The 21,475-nt window shown below is 34.4% G+C and overlaps 1 protein-coding gene across 1 annotated transcript in view; it reads right to left on the bottom strand.

Moving 5' to 3' along the window:
* smyd3 (SET and MYND domain containing 3) overlaps positions 1-21,475 on the bottom strand; it is a 171,380-nt gene that overhangs the window by 27,906 nt on the left and 121,999 nt on the right. The window contains exons 6-8 of the mRNA XM_016534912.1: positions 18,337-18,404; positions 10,303-10,405; positions 6,610-6,720 (exon numbers count right to left, since the gene is read on the bottom strand). Coding sequence (XP_016390398.1) covers positions 6,610-6,720; positions 10,303-10,405; positions 18,337-18,404 — 282 coding nt within the window. The remainder of the gene's footprint in view (positions 1-6,609; positions 6,721-10,302; positions 10,406-18,336; positions 18,405-21,475) is intronic.

Genomic DNA, 21,475 nt, shown 5'->3' with positions numbered 1-21,475 from the left:
TATATATATATATATATATATATATATTAGTTAGCTTAGTTAATTTTATACATGCATTATATATCTATGTATGTGTGTGTATAAAATTAACATTATATGCATTATAAAATAAATGTAAAAAATTTCCGTTTGTTTGTTTACAAGTACGTTGTATACAGTGGGTACGGAAAGTATTCAGACCCCCTTAAATTTTTCACTTTTTGTTATATTGCAGCCATTTGCTAAAATCATTTAAGTTAATTTTTTTTCCTCATTAATGTACACATAGCACCCCATATTGACAGAAAAACACAGATTTGTTGACATTTTTGCAGATTTATTCAAAAAGAAAAACTGAAATATCACATGGTCTTAAGTATTCAGACCCTTTGCTGTGACACTCATATATTTAACTCAGGTGCTGTCCATTTGTTCTGATCATCCTTGAGATGGTTCTACACCTTCATTTGAGTCCAGCTGTGTTTGATTATACTGATTGGACTTGATTAGGAAAGCCACACACCTGTCTATATAAGACCTTACAGCTCACAGTGCATGTCAGAGCAAATGAGAATCATGAGGTCAAAGGAATTGCCTGAAGAGCTCAGAGACAGAATTGTGGCAAGGCACAGATCTGGCCAAGGTTACAGAAAAATTTCTGCTGCACTTAAGGTTCCTAAGAGCACGGTGGCCTCCATAATCCTTAAATGGAAGACGTTTGGGATGACCAGAACCCTTCCTAGAGCTGGCCGTCCGGCCAAACTGAGCTATCGGGGGAGAAGAGCCTTGGTGAGAGAGGTAAAGAAGAACCCAAAGATCACTGTGGCTGAGCTCCAGAGATGCAGTCGGGAGATGGGAGAAAGTTGTAGAAAGTCAACCATCACTGCAGCCCTCCACCAGTCGGGGCTTTATGGCAGAGTGGCCCGACGGAAGCCTCTCCTCAGTTCAAGACACATGAAAGCCCGCATGGAGTTTGCTAAAAAAACACCTGAAGGACTCCAAGATGGTGAGAAATAAGATTCTCTGGTCTGATGAGACCAAGATAGAACTTTTTGGCCTTAATTCTAAGCGGTATGTGTGGAGAAAACCAGGCACCTGTCCAATACAGTCCCAACAGTGAAGCATGGTGGTGGCAGCATCATGCTGTGGGGGTGTTTTTCAGCTGCAGGGACAGGACGACTGGTTGCAATCGAGGGAAAGATGAATGCGGCCAAGTACAGGGATATCCTGGGCGAAAACCTTCTCCAGAGTGCTCAGGACCTCAGACTGGAACTAAGGTTTACCTTCCAACAAGACAATGACCCTAAGCACACAGCTAAAATAACGAAGGAGTGGCTTCACAACAACTCTGTGACTGTTCTTGAATGGCCCAGCCAGATCCCTGACTTAAACCCAATTGAGCATCTCTGGAGAGACCTAAAAATGGCTGTCCACCAACGTTTACCGTCCAACCTGACAGAACTGGAGAGGATTTGCAAGGAGGAATGGCAGAGGATCCCCAATTCCAGGTGTGAAAAACTTGTTGCATTTTTCCCAAAAAGACTCATGGCTGTATTAGATCAAATGGGTGCTTCTACTAAATACTGAGCATTTTTCAGTTTTTCTTTTTTAATAAATTTGCAAAAATGTCAACAATTCTGTGTTTTTCTGTCAATATGGGGTGCTGTGTGTACATTAATGAGGAAAAAAAATTAACTTAAATGATTTTAGCAAATGGCTGCAATATAACAAAGAGTGAAAAATTTAAGGGGGTCTGAATACTTTCCGTACCCACTGTATGTATGAATGGGACAAAAAGAAAAGAAAAGTAAAAAAAAAATATATATATTTGTATCCCACATAAACATGCATAAAAGCATTAACCTTACTGCAGGAAGTATTTCATAAAGACTAAATGTAATTTTGTAGAGACCAAATGGAATCAGATATTCACAGTAAGCTGTACGAAGTGTCCTGTTATGTGTTTTTGTTCCAGTGCACTCAATCCATACATAAATGATTTATCAGATCGAGTGAAATGCAGGAGAGAGATATGTGCATGTCATGAGAGGCCAAAAACCCGCAGGCCATCCGCCAATGAATGCTGAAGTCTCCACCGGACCACAATCCTCTGCTTCTACTCTGGAAATCACTAATAAAACTCATAACTGCACATGAAATCACTTATTGATGAACATGGTAAACATGCTGCATCTTGTCAATCACACCAAACCCTCTGCAGGTTTTGACATCAGACAAAACAAACAGTCTTTTTACCTGCACATTATGTCAGAATCCATTTTACATTCTGGTCAAATCTCTATAGTTATAAAATAGCTTTGAAGCATGAAATTATACATCTGCTAACACAAAGGAAATACTTTTCTATTTGCTTCTTCTTTTCAATGAAAAAGCCATTTTCTTGTTAATGTGAACAGCCTGATTACAGGGAGAGGGCCAGGAATCAAATTGTAGACTTTGTTTATTAGTGTAAATTCAATAATCATGTTATTCATTGCAGCACTGTTTAGAGTGCACTGAGTATAAAACATTCCAGTGAACAAAGCATGACAGGAAGTCTAACGCTTTAGCAAATGTATCCCTCATATATTCCGACTACAGATTAAAAGCACTTTGCTGGCAAAAGTACATACTTCATGAGGATATATTAAGAAAACATGCAGAATTGTCAAAAATCTACCAGATAAAAATGAATGTGCAAGATTTTTCAGCGAATATCTGTATACAGGTTGTGTGTGTGTGTGTGTGTACATTTAAGTACAGAAAAAATCAAACAGAAAAACTATAAACTACAAAAAAAGGTGTTGAAAAAAATATTATATACAGGTGAATAAAATAATTACAATTAATCTTCAGAAGACAGTCTTCGGAAATCAGAATGTTAAAAAGGAATAATAATAATAATAGTTTAAAATGTTAATTCCAATTGATTTGTTGACATAACATGTGAACTTTTTTTCTGTTAATAACATTTTCTGCAGACCCCCAGCACCTCCATTGGGACACACTGAAAGAATAGTTCACACAAAAATGAAAACATAACATTTATAAAAAATCTACATCCAAGATGTAGATGAGTTTGTTTTTTCATTACATCACTTGCTCACCAATGGATCCTCTGCAGTGAATGGGTGCCGTCAGAATGAGAGTCCAAACAGCTGATAAAAACATCACAATAATCCACAAGTAATCCACACCACTCCAGTCCATCAGTTAACCTCCGGTGGAGTACTTGTGGATTATTGCCATTCTGACGGCACCCATTCACTGCAGAGGATTCATTGGTGAGGATTTCACATGGTGCAAATGTGAAAGAACACTGAACACTGAAACACTCAAAAAAACAGAGAAATGTATGGCCAGACAGCCTTCATGAACAGAAGAACATCTGTGACCCCCCACACGACTGTCAGACTGAATTACATATCCGGTCGCCAGAGGTTCTGGGAAGGTGATAACCTGACCATCCCTCCATGTACTTTACTGCACTTTTTACTGCATAGCTGCTCTATTGTTTTAGCGTGTCAGTATGTCTTATTGCACTCACACGGTTGTCAGATTACCGCAAAGCTGGTAGTGAATCACCAAGTCCCTCTCATCAGAATGTCATCAGTGTAACACTTTACACATCTCACCTGCAATTACCTCATGCACCCCCTCCACACACACACACACACACAATGAGGGGCTTTGATGGAGTGTGATGACGGGAAATGTGCTGAACAACAAAAACACAGGAGAAAAACTCAAACTAGATTTTTATTGTACTTTATAAGTCCAAAAATTAAGTAAATATTATAAACACTTCCGTTCAAAAGTTTGGGGTCTGTATAAAAAATTTAAAAAAAAATGATATATATTTTTTTTTCAGCAAGGATGCGTCAAGCAACAAATTGATCAAAAGTAAAGTGAAGATTTTTACAATATTACAAAAGACTATATTTCAAATTAAGTTTGTGCATTTGAACTTTCTATTCATCAAAGAATCCTGAAAAAAATGTATCACTGTTTCCGCAAAAATATTAAGCAGCACAACTGTTTTCAAAATTGATAATAATAAATGTTTCTAGAGCAGCAAATCAGCATATTTCTGAAGGATCATGTGACACTGACGACTGGTGTAATGATGCTGAAAATTCAGCTTTGCATCACGTAAATAAATTATTTTTTTAAATGTTATATTAAATTACAATAATATTACACAATATTAGTGTATTTACTGTATTTTTGATCAAATAAATGAAGCATTTGTGAGAGATCTTTTTTTTCAAAAACACAGCATTATTTTTTACAAATCCCAAATTTCTGAACAATAATATATGCATGGATGAATTGTTTACAATAAGTAAACATTAAATAACATGCATTAAGAAAATAATTTTTATTTTCAATTCTATATTAAATTAGTATTTCCATAATACTCAAGTCTCTACAATATTCTGGTGCCAAGGCAGAGACCTCGATTCACTTAAATGATTTACATTTGGTTGGTTGGTTGATTGATTGATTGATTGATTGATTGATTGATTGATTGATGGATGGATAGGTGGAAAGACAAACTGATGGGTGGATGAAAAGAGTTTGTACCACACATATCAGGTGTCCTAAAATCCAGACCTAAAAAACTAAGCTCAAAAAGCTTCCACTGTTTTGGATTCAGACCCAGAAGGTACTGAAAGCAGGGATGAAACCCAAGTCTCCATCTCAGCAGCCCTGAGCAAGAGCGTTTATTCTTATCTGCAGTATCTGACAGATGACTCAAGCAGAGGTCAGTCTGAGCAGCTGTGTAGGTGTTAACAGCAGGGATAAAGCCTCTTTCTCTTGAGTTATTTAGCATGGTATGCCTGCATGCAGGTGCAAAATAACCACAACATAAGCCTGGAGGGAACTTGTGTATTCCAGTGACATGTTTGAGCACACATGCCAAAAATCCAGTATGCCATTCATAATGCATTTAAAGGGATAGTTCAGACAAAAATTTAAATCATGTACTCAAGTCATTCCAAACCTGTATGACTTTCTTTGTTCTGTAAAATACAAATGAAGATATTTTCAAAAATGCTTTTGTCCATACACTGCAAGTCAGTGGGGTCCAAAATAACACTAGACCACTTTGATTTTCATTGTATGAGCAAAACCCACAGAGACATTTTTCTAAATATTTTTGTTTGTGTTCTGCAGAAAAAAAAGTAATTCAAATAGGTTTAGAACAAAATAAGGGTGAGAAAATAATAATCATATTTTAATTTTTTGGGTGAATTATACTTTTAAGGTGAAGTGTGTAAATTCTGAAAGAATAATAATAATAAAGAAACACAATTTATAATAATAATAATAATTATTATTATTATTATTATTATTATGAAAGAATAATGAATACAGAGAAGAATACTGAAAGAATAATAATAATAAAAAACTAATCAACTAATCTTAATAATAAAAATATTTATTATTATTATAAAAACAGTGGTAGTAATTACCAGATAGCTCTTAATAATCCTAATATGTAAAATAATAATAACAATTATAAATTTGTTTAAAATGTTAAAAATGCATTTTTAATTAACATCTATCTATCTATCTATCTATCTATCTATCTATCCATACATGCTCCCACACACACACATTTAATATTAAGTTTATTATTATTGTTTTTATAAAATATTATAAAACATGTTAAATTAAATGATAATAAATAATATTTAAAAACCAAATCCCAAAATGTCCTGAAAACCCACTGAAAACACCTAATAATAATAATAATAATAATACATTTTATTTATTATGCACTTTTTGCACTACAAACAAAAAATAAAACAAATAAAATACCAAAATTCTGTAGCAATATAAAACAATAAATCAATACTAAACAGTACAGCTAACCAATACAACAAAATACGAATCTATATAGGCAATTTGAAAAAGATGGGTTTTTAACAACTACTTAAAACTGTCTAATGTCCGGTCCGGGATGCATTAACTCTAATCTTGCATACTATTTAGGATGGACTGTATGTGAATTGGGACACAGCCTAGTTTAGAAACAGCTGTAAAGAAATGGAAATGGATTTTTCCACCAAATGGAAGTGAAAAAATGAGTCTTTACAGTTCTCTGGGAATCAACATACAAATGGTTTACTCAGAGTAGTTTGTGCAGACTAAGTATGGAGAAGAAAGTATTTTAACATCCAAAAAATGACACACTTCACCTTTAAATTCCCATCTTTCCTCACTCCATTTATTCATCCGCTCTCTTGTACTCCCATTCATGCCATCCAAAGCGTTATTCTTGACATGCTCCTGTCATCGCAGTGATGATCACAGATAACAGGGTCTGCTGAGGACGGGCTCCCCGGGGCAGTGCGGAGAGACCGGTGATGGTCTAGGACCGGTCTGACACACTCGACACATCATCAGATGCTTTCGAGGGCTGAGTGGGACAGACACAGAGCAAAAGAACGAGGAAGAGAGAACATGGAGGAGAACAGGGATGATAGATAGTGATCCCGCCAGGACACAACGAGGCGGGGAGAAGCCTTTTCCAGGAGTGATGGGGTGAAAGTGAGAGGAATAGAAAAATGAGGATAAAGGAAGGAAAGATAGATCTGAGAGGCTGTTGCTATGGCTCACCTTGTCCTCCGTGGTACAGCGCGTGCACTGACACAGGAAGTGGTATTGCTCCTGTAAATGGGAACGTCTCTCTTTGCTGGTCGCAAGGATATCAGTGTAGCTTATAGTGAGCTAAAGAGAATGAAAAAGAGAGATTAGAGATGGTTAAATGAAAAATCGCAGACAACTAGCAGAATCTAAGAGGGAAATACAATAAACACAATGACTGTGTTACACAGGCAGCTCACTAGGGTTCGGAACGTAGCCAATTTCTTGTGGCAGTTTTGGCTTGAATAATGAAAGTCTGCCTGCTGAGCTAACATTTGAAAACCACATGGTCTTTTCCCTTTGGTCCAATTCTGCAGGATGTAAACAATGCATTGCTTTATTGTGCATGTTTGTGTTTATGTGTTCAACCATCTTCCAGGCTGTTAACAGAGCTGACATACACAATTTATTTACCGCTTTCTATAAGTACATCCAATTACGGGTGTGTTTGGAGTTACATACTATCTGTTATTTTTCAAAGAAATGCATAAAGTGCCCACATAATCACATATTAATATCACAATATATATATATATAGTATTATATTGTAAAATATACTACAAATGGGAAAAATTAACTTAAAAATATACTCATTACAATTTTTTCTTTTAAAATCTTAGTAACTCTTTTTTTTACCTTATCAGTCTAGCATGACAAATGAATCATAAGCAACATCGACCATGATTTTGAATATCACCTTCTTGACTCATTTGATCATAACGCCAAAAGTTAAGGCATTTTTTCCTTAAAACTGGATGAAATATGTGAAATAACCACATTTATATCCAAGATTATAGCTGGACACCGTTTAATGAATTAAATATGCAATGTAGTAAAGTCATGTGACAACAATGTAGCATATTACTACTGTAAACATTTATTTGCATACTGTTTCACCTGTTATCTACAAAAAATAGTATGCAGCAAGCAGTATACACAGCACAGTATGCAGAAAGCTATTTCATTTCCAAACCTCTGTGAGGTCAGAGAGCGAGAGAGAATTGAAAACAGTTATTCCAATGAATGAGTTATTGAGTGGAGAGAGAGAGAGAGGCAGATAGGTACATAAAACTAGAAACAATGAGTAAACAGAGAAAGCAACAGAAACAGGAAAAGGAGAAAACGAAAAACAGATCCAAAATGAGTATGACACTTATGGGCAAACAGCGGCGTGTGTACAGTGTGCAGATGTGTGTGGGTGTATGAATGATAATCGCGCCGTGAGTGTGTGTTTGTGTGTGTGTAAACAGAGTCTGTGGGACGATGAGCACTCATGTATTCTGCCGTCGTATATTGTACACCTATAGTCTGAATTCTCATTACTTCAGATAGGTACATAAAACTAGAAACAATGAGTAAACAGAGAAAGCAACAGAAACAGGAAAAGGAGAAAACGAAAAACAGATCCAAAATGAGTATGACACTTATGGGCAAACAGCGGCGTGTGTACAGTGTGCAGATGTGTGTGGGTGTATGAATGATAATCGCGCCGTGAGTGTGTGTTTGTGTGTTTGTAAACAGAGTCTGTGGGACGATGAGCACTCATGTATTCTGCCGTCGTATATCGTACACCTATAGTCTGAATTCTCATTACTTCCTGTGTACAGAGAGCTTGCTGGTAATTTCATTTTCCAGTTCACTTCCTCTCTCGACGTTCCCTCCCCCTGCCAGAGGTAAATTAAGCATGACTGCCTGATTTACTTTGGAATATCTAAACTTTCAGAGCAGAAATAAACAGAACGGCCGCATAATGAGAGTTTCTCTATCTTTGAGGCTAAAAACCACATCCCGCCACAGATCTGCCAAATGGATTCAGGTGTTAAGTGCTATGAATAATGTGTATGCATATCTTGGCTCTCTGCTGGTTTTTCAGGCTGGTGGTGGGTCGGATGTGTGCAAATAGGTTTAAATGAGCTTCGATTAGTCCTGACTGATTGTTAAAGAGTTCTGCAGGATGCTCTGAATAAGAGCGGATGCTAAATGCAGTAAATGTACATATAGGATGTTGCTTTTAGATTTATTCATCGGATGACTGAATTATGGTGAAGTTAATCTGGCAGGAGGCTCCGTTAAGTGCCTGCACTTGAGAAACTGTGGTGTGATGTGTGTAATTCAATGGCAGTTAAAACACTTTCTCCTGTTCCAGTTTAATATGAACAGACAACTGCAAGGAAGCTATTTGTGGGCTGAATGTATAAACACTGTGGCTCCATGGCAGTATGAAAATATTACTATGTTTATTTGAGCGGCCTGACATCGCAACTTTTGGCTCAATCAACGCATAGAGTGAGTTTGGGGTAGGAGACTGTGTTATTATTATTACTAACAAAAACTGAATGAAAACATTTTCCTTAATGGAAATAGAAATTAAAAACAAAAATTAACATTACTGGGAAAATTTTTTAACTAAAATACATTTTCATGACTCCAAAACTAACTAAATCTAATCAAAAATATATGCTAAACTAAAATAAATTAAATAATATACTAATTAAATGTATACTAAACTAAATATAACTAAAAATACAAATAAACATAATAAAAAACATAAAACTAAATTAGAACTAACATAAAGTGAGAATTAATTAAAAAAAAAAGTCAAAACTTTAATGTATTTTAATCATTTGTTATCAGAAATAAAAATAAAAATTAACACTAAAATATTTAAATAAACTAAAACTAAAATACATTTTCATGACTCCAAAACTAACTAAATCTAATCAAAAATATATGCTAAACTAAAATAAATTAAATAATATACTAATTAAATGTATACTAAACTAAATATAACTAAAAATACAAATAAACATAATAAAAAACATAAAACTAAATTAGAACTAACATAACGTGAGAATTAAATTTTTTTAAAAAAGTCAAAACTTTAATGTATTTTAATCATTTGTTATCAGAAATAAAAATTAAAATTAAAATTAACCCTAAAATATTTAAATAAACTAAAACACATTTTCAAGACTCCAAAACTAACTACACATACAGTACATAAAAATATATACTAAACTAATATATATATATATATATATATATATATAAACACACACTATAATATATAACAAAATATAATGAAAATAAAAATTAATTAATAAAAATAAGCATAATTAAAAACATGATAAAACAATCATTCCAAAACTAAATTACAACTAAGAATAATAGAGTAAGAATTCATTTAAAAATCCAAACTTTGTGTTTGGAAAACCTGTTTGAAAAGTCATTATTAAAATTCAATTTTGGTGTTGCAGAAATGGCTAAAATAATAATAACGAATTGGCAACTGGTAATGTTGTCCAGGGCCCTGTGACAGCAGAGACCCATGCTTATCATTTAAAGATCCCTGGGTCAAGGCAGGACTAAGAATAATAGAGTAAGAATTCATTTAAAAATCCAAACTTTGTGTTTGGAAAACCTGTTTGAAAAGTCATTATTAAAATTCAATTTTGGTGTTGCAGAAATGGCTAAAATAATAATAACGAATTGGCAACTGGTAATGTTGTCCAGGGCCCTGTGACAGCAGAGACCCATGCTTATCATTTAAAGATCCCTGGGTCAAGGCAGGAGAAAAATGACATACATTGAGAGAGAGAGAGAGAGAGAGAGAGAGAGAGAGAGAGAGAGAGACTAGAAAAAAGGCAGAAAATAAGTATACTGTACCTCCTCACAGGGTCTGATGAGCCGAACAGCTCGCAGCGTGAGTCGCTTGCCCTCAGAGATCATGACACAGTTGGGCTGGCAGTCGTGGTTCAGCAGAGACATGCTGGGACAGACGAACACAAAACTAACTCTTCAACCATGTTTAAGCACAATTCACCAGCACAGTGTCTCAATGAATTTCTCATCCTTAATTAGGCCTTCATGAGGATACATTTCGGGACTAGTAAGGTTTTAGGACAGAGGCTGGTCGCTTTAGATAAACATCTGCTAAACTACAAGAGTAAGAGTAAAATTCACTTTACTAGATTTAATTCTTGTCCATGTAAAACAGAGTGCTCTGCCAATGATTTGTTAATTAGTATTAAAATAATATTATATTAAATAACATTATGTTTTTTTTCTGTTGTTTGCACAAACCCAGACTGATTTGACAAATAAGACCCAAAGGTGGTGAATTTAGTTCAGCCTGTCAAAACTCACAACAATTCTATTTTTCTAATTAAATGAATTATTATATTTTAATTGTTTTTTCCTCATCAAACACTGAGATCAAATCAAACTGCAAATCCCACATTCTCTCAATTTTCTCTTGATCCAAATAAATAATACACAAGGACTGCTAAATAATGGAACATACAGTAAATCGGGCATCACTAATTAATTAACTAAAGAAACAAGTTGCTACAGTCTGGAGACACAGAAAACAAAAAAGCAGACATGTTTGCCAGCGGGGCATTTGTCCTCTTAAATGCGATTTGATGTAACCTGCCGCCTTTAACAGCAAAGTCAAAACCGAAAGCGACAGGGTGAGAATGACAGCAATGGAACGACACTGATGATCTTTTCAAGACCCTTGTCCTTTAAGGTGAGATCATCACTGCTGACACTGTTAGTGACGTATATGGATGCTGACAGCACATTGGAAATTTACAATTGTTATTTTTGAATTTACAAACATGCACCTGGACAAACAATATGTTTAAATGAGTAATTCTTCCAATATATGTACATACAGTACATGTAATGTAAATGCATTTTTTTTATTACTGATTATATTAGACACTATGGTTTACTCTATGGTTCAAAAGTTTGGGATCAGTAAGATTTCTAAGTTTTTTTTTCACACAGACAGGCATCTGAGATCGGCTCGATTTGAGAAATGGGAAAACATTTAACCAGATGAAAAAAAAAAACACTGGGTGGATTTTTATCATTATACGATGGTTGTGTACACGCACTGCCAACACACATTTCAGTTCAAACAACTTGTAAAAGTGCATGTAGCATCATATGACCCCTTTAATTATTTCCTTTTTTTTTTAAATACATTTTTAATTATGTGGAACACAAAAGTAGATATTTTTCACCTATGTTCCTAAGAAAGTGTACAGTGATGTATAAAGCCTAGCTCCAAAAATGACAAAATGTTATGTAGTCAAAAAAAAAAAAAAATTGCGTAAAATATTAATTTAATGATTAATTAATGCAACATATTTTAAAATGAACAATACAAGGTGCGTATACAGTATGTATTGTGTGTGTAAACTATGTTTGAAGTTTCTTCATGTCAGCTTGTACTCCATTCACATTCACACAAGTATGACAGAACAAACACAGCAATTATAAATCTAGCACGAAAGCACAATTATCCTTTATATGTGGATAGGAATACATGCTATCCGGCTCTTCCAGGCTTCTGCTAATGCATCGGAAGTCATTCAAAAAGCCAGAGCAACAAATTACTTGTGTTTGTCATGGTCTAGGAAAGATTCAACATCGCCTAAGTACAGAGTATAAAGCAGGCTTAGAGTCGGCCCACCCAGCCGATGGTAAACAGATGGGCCCCGCTCTCACGGGACAATCTATCTGCGTCATTATAATTTCTCTGAGACGTCGACAACCATGTCTGAAGCCTTGATTCTGCCTCACATCCGATCTGAAGACTTCATAGCTCATATCTAAACAACAATTTCAACATCTGCCTTTCTGGTTTTGTTTGTTCACTGTAATCCCAGAGGCTCATATTCATAGATGCAAAATGTTTCCCATGGATGTTGAATATGGAAGTCATGCCAGTTTAATGGCCCACACAGGGAGGCTGGTTCTAGATATTTCTGAAGACATTTTTTTCTTTAAAACTGAGATATTTTGCTCCCTTTTCATAAATTGATATGTTAGAAAGACCAAAATAATGCAATCTCCCATGATTAGCCAGCACAAATTATTGGATTATTAGCCAATGAAATGGACTTGTGGAAAGACCATGGCAACAGGCCACACCCTCTGATCTCTAATGATCAAGATTCACACGTCAGTGCATTTCCATTATTAATAAAGCCAACTATTATACTAAAAATAATAAATTAAATCAAATCAAAAGTCAAAATCAAATGAAATCAAATGACGCTCATTTGCATTTTAATAAAACTTGATTGTTCATAATCCAAAATATTAAACAACAGAAAGGAGTTCACTTAAATTCAAGAAAGTGAAATTTAAATAAAGCAAGTAATAATAATAATTAAATGTATGTGGATTTAACTTTTGCATTAAATAATGGACAATATAAATGCATAATATATAAATTATACACACACACATAACTGTAATTATTATAACATTATTATATATTATTATTATAAATAAATATAATAAAAGCTAATTTAAAAAAAAATAAATACACCAATAATAATAATAATAATAATAATAATAAAATTAAAAATTAAAAAATTAAAATAAAATCATAAGAGTCTGAAACAACATGAGAGTAAGTAAAAACTTACAAAATATCCTTTTTTGGGGTATTCAATTATTCAGTTAAATTATAGAAATATTCAATTATAACTTTCAATTGATTAAAGTTATTTTAAAGTGACCGACTAATACAAAATTCAATATTGGTAAATCTAAAATTATGCACCAAAACTAGACATAATTTAGTTTTACATTACCCTTTTCCACCCTCTCTCTGGTCATATTAAACTACTGTACAGTTACTGTACCTTTAAGACTTCTATATGTAAACGGCATCTGTTATGGTTGTCTAATCTCCATGTAGTAGCAGTTCACACTGTTTTTCATCATAAAGACAAGTTGCTGCATAGTTGAACAGGTGTTGATGTATAAATGTGGGCGGGCATATGTTAACGTGCATATGTTTATGATGTCTGAGTTCTAATTGAACAAATTTTGCAGCTTAGTTCCCATAAATGGCCCGGGTGGAGCTTTGTGTTGCATTAGCTTTCAAAGCAGATTGAACTCTTTTATTTTAAAAGAGCAAAGAAAATCCTGTTTTCCAAGACATGCCTCTGTTAAGCCATATCAAAAAAATGTGACCAATTTGAGCTGATCAATGCTGTCAGAAAATAGCTGTTAGCTAAGCCCTTGTCTGCACATACACAAGACATTAAGCTCAAAGCAGACTATTTAACCTGAGTGAAACCCTCTTTTATGATCCTCCCTTAATCTGCGCTTTTGATTATTCACCCATAAACAGCCCCTAAGAGCCCGACGCTCCTCACTTACACACATGGGCCTAAACTCAATCTTTACATGTGGTTTCTAAGTAATGAAAATATATCTCGTTAAAGCGAGTCTGTGCTTGTAGCCGTAAGCGCCGTGCTCTGTCAACAGAAGACGAGCGAAAGAATGAAATAACGGTAAACAGAGCTGGGTAATGAGAGAAAATGGAGGACAATGGGATGAATTCCTCTTATCTTCTACCTTCTACAAAACATAAGTATTGCTAAGCAGCCTGAAACATCAACAGACAAGGAGAATAGCAATCCGCTGCGCTCATTTATTAATGTTTCCAAATAACAGTGTCGAAGGTGGCCATTAACTGTGCCGGAAAACAGAAAGGAAAGCTGTTCCTGGCACACTCTCACACCTGAATACAGCTCAATTTACTGCACTTTCACAACAGCCCAGACTGACGCAACTGATACAAGGAAATTATGTCAACATCACCTACTTAGTGCTAACTGCTTTTGGCCCTGTGTGTGGACTTCTATTAATAAACTCTCTTAAAACACACTCAGACTAGTTTAGTTTGTCTGCTTCAGTGTTTATACATGCATTGCCATTTATTTACACTGTTCTGAAACGTCTGTATGAACAGAGAATATTCCCATTACATTTCAAATTATATATTTTGTTATTTTGTGATGGAAATTACAGTGGCGGAAATGACATTTTAGACATTTTTGGAATAAAACGGCAGTCCTTTATCTCACTAAGAATTTATCCTGAATAAAAAATAAATAAATAAATGAATAAATGAATAAATACACAAATTTATAATAAATTAAATATGTACAGATAAAATTAATTAATTAATTAATTAATAAAAGATACATGGATAAATATTAAAATAAATAAAAATGTTCTTTCTTTTTGCATAATTAGACAAAATAACAGGTTGTTGGAAATTATGCAAATTAAAATTACAGCAAATTTTACCTTAAAGTTTTCCTCACACAATACTTGTCTCATATTTAATCTCAAGCTCTTCACTGATGCTGCTGTGTCACTTAGTACACTAAAATTTAATAAAACTTTACAAATTACAAAAGTATTGGTTGGAAATGGTTGAAAATTTTAAAACAACAACTACAATACAGGGACAGTTATAATTAAAAAAATTAATATAAATACATTTCATACAATAATAAATACTTAAATTGCTTTTTTTAGATGATCACAAGTTTTTTTTTTTAAATGTAACACTTATTTTTCTTATAATTATTTTCAAATATTAATTTCATTTCTGTGATTAATTAATCATAAACAGAATAAAATAAATAAATATTTTAAAATGATATAAAAATAAAATAATATAAATATTTTAATATTTAATATTTTTTAAGATTGATAGAACTTTAAGATTTAAAGTCAGAAAAAGGATATAATCACATAATAGTCAGTTTCATATAACAAATAGAATAAAAATTATTTTTAATAGTTTCTGTTAGCTTTAATAAACCCCTGGGACCTTAAAATGTGGCCATTGCTAAAGAAACACCCAATTATCCCTCACTATTTCCAAGGCCTGAATGGGGTGTTAAAGTGGGAAACAAATAGTCACAAACGTTCCTGGGTTTCACGGATGACAGCGTCTGCATGCGGTTGGGCGCCTATAAAATCTTTATGGATTTCTGCTGCTGGGTTTTGTCAGGCCACAGCACAACAGACTGCCGGCCACGGGTTTGCTGGAGCTTCATTTGGGCACTGCATATACACTCTCTTCCCCTGATAACCGTGTCCGGACGGGGCTGTGAGTGTCAGTATGGAGTCCTGGCCAGGGAGGACGTCTGACAGCACAAATCCTCCTGCGAGCGCCAGACACAACCACAGGGATTAGCAGAAAACCGCTGGTTCACATCCAGCCAGAGAACAAGTGTTACACTGGAGTCGCCTCGGCTGATGACTTAAACACGCCACAATATGCTCTCCCATTAGGCAGCAGAGCAGAGAAACTGACAGTGCGTGTCACATGTCATGTATAAAAATAGACAGGGATAAAACACCCGGTTATTGTTTATAAATGTATGCACTGTTCAATGTTCAAGCAAAAAGAGAAAAAATATAAAATATTGCTACCTCAGTGCTACCTACATATAGCTAGTAGTATAACCACATTTGAAATGCATAGTGTAACAATGACTTGATAAGTGTTATAATGTATTAACTGTGGTTACAATTATTCTTGAGATTATACAATGCATTATAAGGTGCATTACAAGACATAATTAATGCATTACAACTACTTTCATAATGCATTATACATAAAGCCTTTAAGAAAAGTGTTATACTTAAAGCAATACTTTTTTATTTTTATTTTCTGAAGAACTAAAGGTGGTCTGTGTGTTTTTTTAGCATATTGTTATTTGGTTGCTAGGGTGATCTGGGGAATTTTTCACTAATTTTATGTTTATACTGTTTTTTTTTTAAATATATATATTTCTCATTTTAATATATTCATATATATATATTCAAATATATATTTTAGTTATATTTGAATATCGTAGATTAAATAAAAGTTATTAATTTATAATATATTCATAATTTTTTTTATTATAATGTCCCCTCAAATCACATATTACATTACTTTTTTTAAATAAAGAAAACTTTTTTTTTTTTTCATTTTTTGAAGAACTGAAGGTGGTCTGCATGGTTTTTAGCATAACATTATATGGTTGCTATAGGGTGATCTGGGGATTTTTTTCACTCATTTTATTGCCACATAATTTGACAAATCATTCAGGTCTGTAGCATAAACTGTGCAAGATTTATGTTTAATACACCAAAGTTTACTATACTTAGGGTTAGAGATGTAGAAACAATACCTGCCTTAGAAAATCCACTAATAATATCACAGCCTAACATTTAACAATCAAATCCCAGTGGATAAAATCAAGCCTTGCACTGCATTGTGTCCTAGCAAATATTCTACTTCATCTGAATTATGCCACATCACTGAAGCTGAATGCTTTGTGAATGTCATTCCATGCCATCTTGAAGAAACACCACTGGGTTGCATTTTAATAGGCCTTTAGTAACGGGAAATTCCACTGTACCATCATGACCCCATCTAGAGCTCATCTGTAGGTGAAAAACATTGCAAATGGTGACAACTGTGGGCATGAAGATTAATTATGAAAGACATCAGCGCTGATAAAAGTGTAATTTAAGAGCAGTTCATCTCTGGGTCTCGGCCCTGTCACTGCCTCAAAGGCAGAGTGTGACGGGACTGCTGCACTGACACTGGCCTGTCACATTTTAATTGCTATCCCCCTCTACAAGAAAATAGAGAGAAAAAAAGAGAGGACCAAAAAAAAGCACAGATACAGTTCCTGACATTTCTGTGTAAGACAGACCCATCAAAAATATAGCTGTATAGATTATTTCAGAGAATTTTGCATGCATTATATATACCATTAACACTGCACATTTCTAATGTACCAATACTAAACAAGTCATTCTCCATCAGAAAGCTTTATATAGTGTTTTTCAGCATCGGCATACGATATGCTTATGAGATGCATTTCAGCCCAGAAGATTCTCACAAATGCATACAAAGCAATTTGCAGAGGAAATCCCCTCTATTTCAGCGCTCACAATGTGTCTCGGCAAGTTGTAATTTAGTCACATTGAAAGCCGAATGTCTGTTTATGTGTAATTATTCCCGTTTCTTGTGCTGCGTTTCCTTCAGCTCCTCGGTGTGTGAATGGGAGCTTCCCTCAGGCGTGTTCAGTAGCAGAGAGCAAATCGTAGCATGTAATCCTAACTCATGTCAGAATGCCTCTTTATGACTGCAGAGCTAATAATACAAACATGTTTTCTGTTACACAAATCTGCTGGGCACGGTGAGCATGAAAACAAGAACAGTGCCTCAACTGACTGAAACACAAGAGCATTATGGGTAAAGTCATTTTATAGTGATGAAAAAATGAAGACAATGAATGTACTGTGCTACAAACTGCAAACGTAAAATTAAAATACATTTTCTGAAGTCCCCTTTTAATATTTAATCTCAAGCATGCTTTTTACTGATACAGTTGTCTTATTTCGTGCTACGAAATAACTGGTCTGTTAAGATAATTTTATATGAATTAAAATGAATTAAATTTATCATTTCAATTCATTTTTAGTACTATTTAATTTTTATTTTATGTAATAACTTTTTTTATAGGTTTAGAGCAAGGCATGCTGGGATGTCCCTCATGTCAATCATCTGGTATAATTTAATCATATTGTATATATATTAACATTTTATATAATTTAATAATCAGCAATATATGCAATAATTTTCATTAATTTCAAGTACAACGTATTTCTATTTTATGTAATAATTTTTTTAATATTCTTAATTGTATGTAATAATTAATAATTGTATGATGATTTTCTTTGATTACTAACCTTAAGTATGAACAATATCAACAGTGACACTTTTCTTAGCACTAGCACTAATAATGTCCACAACAAATCTATGTTCAGTGCAAAGCATGCTGGGATGTCGATCATGTCACTCACCTGAGGTAAAGTCCCACCCCCACGTCCTGCAGCTCTCCATCACTGATGCTGAAGCAGTTGCAGGTCACCTGTGTAAAAACATGAAAAAAGGCCGTAAGATACACATCTCTGTGTCTCAGTGAGGACATAATATTCTCCTCTCATCATTAGTTCTCTATTGTTAATCTGACTATTTATGTCTTTTTCCTCCCATTGAGAAAAAAAAAATTATGCAGCTTGCCAAAAAAACGTTCATGCAAATCTAAATGACCTCCTCATTTGGTGATACCAGACTTGAATAAGTTGTTCTGATTTCAACCAGATCCCAGATGTTCACTATCAGTCCCCACATGGAAGAGCACGAGTGCGTGTTTTTGTTTGGTCTGATTGCCGCAGGGACGATACGCTGCAGAACTCAAGCTGGACAGAGTCCATCTCCCGGAGAGATGAGGCAAACATGTCTGTAACGAGTCACAACAAACCGAAAAGAGAGTGGAGAGGACGGCACCGGGCGATTCTGACGGGTTTTTAGATTGGGCTCTGCGGGATAGATGAGTGATGTGTGGAAGGAGAAAAGCAAACAGAACACAGTCATAAATAGACAGCATGAGCATTGTTGACACGGGGAACACAGCAGTGTGTGATTTCAGGCATTATTTCAGATTTCAGAGAAATATTACAACATCAATTATTAACACTGAGAAAACGCAACCAAAAATGAACCAAATCGATTGTGCTGTGGGGTCGAAAAAGCCACTGGATGTTTAAATAAATAATAGTTTAATATATCTACACTCTTAAAGGGAAAGTTCACTCACATAAAAAAAAAAAAAACTGTCATCATTTATTCACCCTCATGTTGTTCCTACCTAACTTTCTTCTATGGAACACAAGAGATGTTTTGAACTGTCTATGCTGCTTGTTTCCATAAAATGAAAGTGAATGTGAACTAGGGATGTGTAAAACTATATATTTTCTAAATCAACCAGTCGCTGGGTTAACTGAACTGATTTAGTAAACTAATTAGTCTTAAGGAAGCCCTGTATAATTAGGCAGGTTTTTGACCCCACATGACCCTAATTGGATGTGTTTCTTTAAAAACAAACCCCCCCAAAAAAACACGTTCTTTAAAAACAGAAATTTGAGTTATTTGCTGAAAGTCTTCACCTATTCTGTCATAAAATGATTTGCATTTGTGTACACTGCAATATGCTACTTCAAAATGTGCTGTCAGTTTTGACATCAAAGATTTGAGATGAGAGTTGTTATTGTTGAATAAAGCTTAAACTAAAACTATTATAAATCTGTTTTGTTAATTGAAATTAAGCAGAAAAATCAAATAGATGAAAAACTTGATCTTAAAAAAAAATACACAAAAATTTGAAATGCTGTATTGGCAACTAATTCAAATAAAAGTACTAAAATTACTAACACTACAACTGAAATAAAAATAAAGCTACATAGAAATAACAAAACAACTAAAGAAATCAAATTAAAATAAAAAAGAATGTTGCCTAAGCTACTAACTAAAATACAAGTATTGAAATCACTAAAACTACAAAAAAAGAAGCTAAATAGAAATATAAAATATAAACATTTTAATATGAAAATATAAAAATAAAAGCTAATTCAAAATATTAAATTCTAAAAACAGTGAGAGCTACAGGGAAGATTTTCAGACTGAAATGTCAGGAGGTTGAATAAATGATTTTTCTTTTTCTATTTTTTTTGGGTGAACTACGTCACTTCACAAGACATTAATTGATGGACTGTTTCTCCAAATCTGTTGAGGAAACAAACTCATCTACATCTTGGATGGCCTGAGGGTGAGCAAATTTTCATTTTTGGAGAAATTTTCTATTTATCTAAAGAAATGTATCTATTGAAACTGTTGAGACTGCTTTATAATATTCATAACCACAGGCATAATGACCCAGGATTTGACCCAATCGAGCACAAACATCACCTCATTGCCAGCGAAGAACTCTGACTAATGCAAATCGATTTAAATACACAGTACCACGCACACAAGAAGAAAGAAATGAAACGGTTGACAGGCAAAAACACCTACAGAGGAGTCTTCATTGATGTTGCCCTTATATTTATCGTCGAAAACATATTTCTGGCACATGCCCAATTAATTAATAGCTAATATATGTAAGGAGCTTCTGGGAAGACTGGCGGCTCTTCATGTGGCGCCACTGCAGAGTCTTTCATGTGGGGAGCGTGAGATGGGTTTTAAAAGGTGTGACTGAACGTCTGCTTGGCCGCGGACTCGCTGACGACAGGTTGAAGTGTGTGTTTGTGTGCATACAGTGTGTCTGATGTCCCGAGGCATCTCGCTCCGCATATCTGCACTACATAAACGTGAAATGGATCCACGGTTAAAGCATATATGGTAATCATTCAGCACCATTGTATATATTAAAGAATCACGATAGTATCATCTGATGCTGTCATTATAGCTTGCCAACGCCAGTCTGATCAATATAATAATACTATTCAGATATGCAATACAGGGAAAAAAAGCATGAAAGATAGCCTTCATTTGAAAAACAAAAACAAAAACAGAGTCATGGTTCAGACGGTTCTATTTTAGTTACATGCCACTTCATTTTTCACATGTTGTTTTCCACATTCTGGAAATAAAATCATGCAACGCAGGACAAATAACCTCTTGTAAATTCAATAGGAGCCAAAAAACGTGATTAAAAAAAAAAAAGATACCTGATAATACAAGATACAATATAATAATTCTGTGGAAGTATTCAATGAAGAAAACATTTCCAGGTCACATTTCAGCCCAAATCAAAAGAGAAAAAAATGAGACATTATATTTTGCATCAAAACAACTCCTATTTTAAGGACCATAGGACTGTGACATTGTGACATGATTTTAATGAAAATACATTTCACCCATGACATGCTTGGATGTTTTATTCATAGATAGATATTCATAGGTCTTCAACGAGCCCAAAAGAGCCCATGTTACACCTCTCTTTATCTCCTTGCACTGGCTACCGGTTGCGGCTCGCATCAAGTTCAAGACATTGATGCTTGCATATAGAACAGCCACAGGCTCAGCACCCGCCTACTTCCACTCACTATTACGAATCTACATCCCCTCCAGAAGTCTGAGATACGCTAGTGAGCATCACAG

The sequence above is a fragment of the Sinocyclocheilus rhinocerous genome, unplaced genomic scaffold (genome assembly GCF_001515625.1).
Source record: "Sinocyclocheilus rhinocerous isolate Xijiao unplaced genomic scaffold, SAMN03320098_v1.1 scaffold1004, whole genome shotgun sequence".
Lineage (NCBI taxonomy): Eukaryota > Metazoa > Chordata > Actinopteri > Cypriniformes > Cyprinidae > Sinocyclocheilus > Sinocyclocheilus rhinocerous.
The sequence above is the reverse complement of the archived record's forward strand: the minus strand, read 5'-3'. Positions and strand labels throughout refer to the sequence as shown.